The sequence below is a fragment of the Sesamum indicum genome, unplaced genomic scaffold, assembly GCF_000512975.1.
Source record: "Sesamum indicum cultivar Zhongzhi No. 13 unplaced genomic scaffold, S_indicum_v1.0 scaffold00397, whole genome shotgun sequence".
In the NCBI taxonomy this organism is placed as follows: Eukaryota; Viridiplantae; Streptophyta; class Magnoliopsida; order Lamiales; family Pedaliaceae; genus Sesamum; species Sesamum indicum.
The window spans coordinates 10,947-16,178 of NW_011628289.1; the positions used below are offsets into that span (position 1 = coordinate 10,947).

General features: G+C 48.5%; 1 protein-coding gene across 1 annotated transcript; it reads right to left on the bottom strand.

Moving 5' to 3' along the window:
• Positions 1–1,548: 1,548 nt before the first annotated feature.
• On the bottom strand, positions 1,549–4,824 carry LOC105180202. The gene is made up of 4 exons (XM_011103864.1): positions 4,406–4,824; positions 2,900–4,346; positions 1,977–2,818; positions 1,549–1,888 (listed from the first exon to the last, which is right to left on the bottom strand). The coding sequence occupies exons 1-4, from the start codon at positions 4,822–4,824 to the stop codon at positions 1,549–1,551; spliced, it is 3,048 nt and encodes a 1,015-aa protein (XP_011102166.1).
• Between the last annotated feature and the right edge of the window lie 408 nt (positions 4,825–5,232).

A 5,232-nucleotide genomic window follows, 5' to 3' on the forward strand; every position in this document is an offset into this window, starting at 1 on the left:
GTGCGTCTTTTTCAGATCGCATGTTGGACGCGTCTTTTTCAGTTCGCGTTTTGTTTGAGTGCGTCTTTTTCAGATCGCATGTTGGACGCGTCTTTTTCAGTTCGCATTTTGTTTGAGTGCGTCTTTTTCAGATCGCATGTTGGACGCGTCTTTTTCAGTTCGCATTTAGTACTTAGAAGATTCAAGTAACCAATGACAATAAAGACATAGGAAGATGTACACACGAAGATAAGCGTGAAAATAATACAGTTTTATAAATCACGTTGGGTAAATTATAGCAAGTACAAATTTTGAATCATTGATACGTTCAGCGATGATGGTGCCCAATATACAAGACATGATCTTCCTAACCTTTATATATAATTGGTGGCCTTTTGGGGGCCCTCGAATGTGATTTTTTCATTGATAGCCTTTCACAGGCTCCTTGTTCGATCTCTTCGTTGGCCATTCACAGGCTCCTTCATTCGAACTCTCGGATTCAAGCATAAAACTTCTTCAGGTTCTGTATGTTCCAAGGGCGCGGTAAGTCTCGACCCTGCATGTCTTCCAGCCTGTATGTGCCCTTCTTTCTAATCTCGGTCACTTTGTACGGTCCCTCCCAGGATGGTTCTAACTTCCCTATGTGCTTGGAGGCTTCTACCTTCTTCAACACGAGGTCTCCCACTTGCAGTTGGCGTGGTCGAATTCTTCGATCCTGGCTTCTCATCATCAATCCCTTGTGGTGTAGGATCTTTGCGTATGCTGCGTCTCTTCTTTCTTCGATCATGGTGAGGTTGAAGCTTCGTTCCTGCTGGTTAGTTTTAGGGTCATACATCGCGACCCTTTGGGACTCTTCCCCGATCTCTGCCGGGATGATAGCTTCCGTCCCGTATACTAGGCAGAATGGGGTCTCCCCTGTTGCGTTTGCGGTGTGGTCCTATAAGCCCATAGGACCCCTGATAGTTCATCGACCCACGGTCCTTGATTCTCCAGCCGCGTTTTCAAGTGTTGGAGGATCGTTCGGTTGGTCACCTCTGTTTGTCCATTGGCTTGCGGGTTCGCAACTGCTGTGAAATGTTGTGCGATCTTGAGCTCCTTGCACCATTCCGTGATTTTCCTTCCCTGGAATTGGGTACCATTGTCAGAAATTAATACACGGGGCAGACCGAACCTGCAGATGATGTTTTTCCAAATGAAGTTGATGACTTCTCTCTCGGATATCCTCGCGACCGCTTTCGCTTCGACCTACTTGGTGAAGTATTCTACTGCCACAATGATAAACTTTTTCTAGGCCTGTGCTGGGGGAAAGGGTCCGACGATATCGATTCCCCATTGGTCAAATGGACAGGCTATCTTGATAGGTTCCATCGGGATTGCAGGTTGATGTATCAGGGTCGCATATTTTTGGCAGCTCTCACACTTCTTTACCAACTCTTTGGAATCCTTTGCCAGCGTAGGCCAATAGAATCCTTGACGTATTATCTTCTGAGCCAGCAATCTCGCTCCCGAGTGGTTACCACAGCTTCCTTCATGAATCTCCCGCATGACGTATAGGGCTCTTTCCTCGTCTTAGCACTTCAGGAGGGGCCCATCAACTGTTCGTTTATAGAGCTGTCCAGACAACATGGTGAATCGAGTGGCTCGGAATTTAACTCTCTTTGCAGCGATGGGGTCAGCTGGCAAGGCGCCATCCTCGAGATATTTGACGATCTCGTCCTTCCATGATTTTGGTTTCGCGACCATCTGAACATCTGCTCTGCTCGCGATGCATGGTCGCCCTCGAACCAGGGCGGTAATCTTGCGATCACCAATCCCTTCCATGGCAACCCCAATCTTGCGATCCAATCCCTTCCATGGCAACCCCAAATTTGGATAAGGCGTCCGCCTTGTCGTTTTCTGCTCGAGGGACCTGCAAAACCGAACATTTGTCAAATTTTCTCATCCACTGCTGGGCAATTTCTTTGTAAGATGTTATCGTTTTCTCCCTTGTCTCATACGTCCCTTCAATCTGCAGCGCGATTAGCTGGGAGTTTGTGAACACCTCCAAATCTTTGGCGCCTGCCTGGGAAGCAAGCTCTAGCCCGAGAACGAGCGCTTCGTATTCGGCTTCATAATTGGTCACAGGGAAGGACAGACGAGCCGCTACCTCTATCTCGATTCCCTCTGGTCCCCGGATCCATACTCCTGCTCCTCCACTATTGGCATTTGAGGCTCCGTCCACATGTAGCATCCACTTAGAGGTTTGCCCCTCAACGACCATGGGTAACTTGGGATCGCTTGCGAGTTCTATCACAAAATCCGCTAGTATCTGCGCTTTTTGGGCCGTTCTAGGTCGATACTCGATGTCGTATTGCCCCAGCTCTTCCGTCCACTTGATCAACAGACCTGACGCCTCAGGTCGCGACATTATGTGCTTCAAAGGGTAGTTCGTTAGCATGATCACCTTATGCGACTGAAAGTATGGTCGTAGCTTTCGAGCGGTAACTACCTGCGCGAGGGCTAACCTCTCCATCTCCGTGTATCTTAATTCGGCACCTTGGAGCATCTTACTCACATAACAAATGGGATTCTGTTGACCTCCATCTTCTCTTACCAGTACCGAGCTGACTGCATTTTCCGACACGCCCAGGTAAAGGAACAGTTCCTCTCCCTCTTTCGGGTTTGCTAGTAGGGGAGGTGTTGTCAGGTATTCCTTCAGCTCTTGCAAGGCCTTCTCGCACTCCTCACTCCATTCAAAATTTTTAGGTTTCCTCAGAACCTTAAAAAAGGGGAGACTTCTGTCTGCTGATCGCGAACTAAACCTGCCCAGGGAGGTGATCTTTCCTGTCAACTTCTGAACCTCTTTGATCGTAGTTGGTGATCATAGATTCATGATGGCTTGAATTTTTTCTGGATAAGCTTCGATCCCACGCTCGCTGACCATGTATCCTAAAAACTTTCCTCCTCCTACTCCGAATGTGCACTTGTCTGGATTGAGCTTCATTCCGTACGATCTCATGATAGCGAATGCTTGGGCTAGATCTGCGAGGTGATCCTGCGACCTCTTGCTCTTTACGAGCATGTCATCCACGTACACTTCCATCGTTTTTCCGAGCAGGTCGCCGAACATCCTTTTAACCAGGCGCTGGTATGTTGTTCCTGCATTGTTTAAACCAAAAGGCATCATATTATAACAGTAAATTCCCTTCTCCGTGATGAAAGAAGTCTTATCTCTATCTTCCTCTGCCATGTGGATCTGGTGATACCCTTGGTAGGCATCCATCATCGAGAACATCTCGTACCCTGCTGTAGAATCCACCATGACATCGATCCGGGGCAGCGGGTAGGGATCTTTTGGGCACGCCTTGTTCAGATCTGTAAAGTCCACGCACATTCGCCATTTCCCGGAGGATTTGGGGACAAGCACTACATTAGACAACCAATCAGTGTACTGAATTTCCGATACATACCCGGCTTTGAGTAGCTTGTCCACTTCCTTACGGATGATCTCATTCTTGTCGTACCCGAATGACCTCTTCTTCTGCTTCATAGGTCGCATGGTTGGATCTACGTTTAGCCTGTGCAGTATCACCTCAGGGTCGATTCCCGTGAAATCAGACGGTCCCCATGCGAACACGTCCATGTTCTCCCTTAGGAAATTGATCATTGCCATCTCCCTCTCTTTCATGCTCGCGCCTATCTTGGTAGTTTTGTCTGGCTTACCCGGTGTGAGCTGCACAACCTTGTATTCTTCGCTGGGCTTCAAATGTTCGGCCTCGTAGGGTCGAGGTTCAGCGTCTTCCTTGACCTTTCTCTTCTTCGCTCCGGGTTCTCCTTTCAGTGATAGATTGTAGCATTTTCGAGCTTCTTTCTGATCGCATACTACCTCTCCGACTCCGTTATCCGTCGGGAATTTTACCTTCATGTGGTAGATGGAGATGACGGCCCTGAATGAATTCAATCCCGGCTTGCCCAATATCACATTGTATGCAAATGGTGTGTCTACCACCAAAAATTTCACCATTGTGGTCTTCCACCTCGGTTCGTCTCCCATGGACACTGGCAACTCGACCATCCCTAAGGATGCCACTTCGCTCCCACCAAATCCGACCAGCGGAGTTCTGTCCGGCTCTAACCGAATATTTTCCAACCCCATTTTATCAATCACTCTTTTGAAGATGATATCTGCAGAGCTCCCACTGTCTACCAAGACTTTGTGAACTGTGAAATTTTCTATATCCAGTCTGATGACAATCGGGTTATTCATCTCCCCGGCCTCGTCTGGCTTGTTCGAACTGTTGAAAGAGATGGCCTCCTCTTCCTCTACCTTCAGCACGAACTCTCTCCCCCTGCTCGAATTCATAGTCCGTGCGCACCTCTTTCTGTCCCTGTTCGAATTACCCGGAACCTGCAGTACTTGTTAGAGAATTTTTTGGAGGGGGTATACCTGGTGTGCCTCGGCCACTTGAGAACATCAGCATTCTCGACCATCATCAACGCCTTTTCCCGCGACATCGGCAATGGGGTGTAATTGCAGAAGGGTGAATTTTTGTTGTGCGCAACTATTTCACCTCGCTTTTTTAGTTCGTCTATCTGTTTATTGAGGCTTTCTATCTGCTTCCTCACGCTCTCTACCTCCGCACGCGAAATTACGGGTTCCCTTCTCTTCGCGCGACCGTGGCTGCTGGAGCCGGCCTCGGATGATGCCGGTCGCTTGTTACGGTGCTCTTGCTTGCCTTGCACCGTTGACTCCCTTTGCGGTTCGGTATTCTCGAACAGCTGCCTTCTCGCTGTTTCTTTGACCAGAGGAGTCGTGGTCCTTCTCTCGTATTCCTCGATCGCCTTCCGGCTAGCTTCTTCTATCATTTTCTGCAATTCGTCGGGAGTTAGCTGTATTGTCGCGCCTACTCCCTTTCTTGGTGTTCCTTCTTCCCCGGCGTTTCTCCTCGATGAACCTTCTATTGTGATAAGGATTTCTCAGACGTTCCCACAGACGGCGCCAACTGATCCGGGTCGAATTATTCGATCTCCTGAGACGATCTCACTGCAGATGGATTAACTCTTCCGAATCAGATTTTGGGTTCCCTGAGAATGAAACACGTATCGTGAGCTCGTCGGGCACGTCCCCGACAATGACCCTCCGACGCTCAAGTTAGGTTGATCGAGAGAAATATATACGATCTCAAAGTTCGAGCTCAATTAATGCACAACCGTTACCTCATTTATGGCGCATCGGGGTCTATTTATAGAACACAATTGTACGTCAAGTACTGG

Bases quoted from the DNA above. Each gene is read 5' to 3' on its own strand.
- LOC105180202 (XM_011103864.1), bottom strand. From the start codon at position 4,824: ATGATAGAAGAAGCTAGCCGGAAGGCGATCGAGGAATACGAGAGAAGG. The intron at 4,347-4,405 runs GTATACCCCCTC...TAATTCGAACAG, and splicing joins AAGTGGCCGAGGCACACCAG to GGACAGAAAGAGGTGCGCAC. The intron at 1,889-1,976 runs GTATGAGACAAG...TCGGTTTTGCAG, and splicing joins GCGCTGCAGATTGAAGGGAC to GTCCCTCGAGCAGAAAACGA.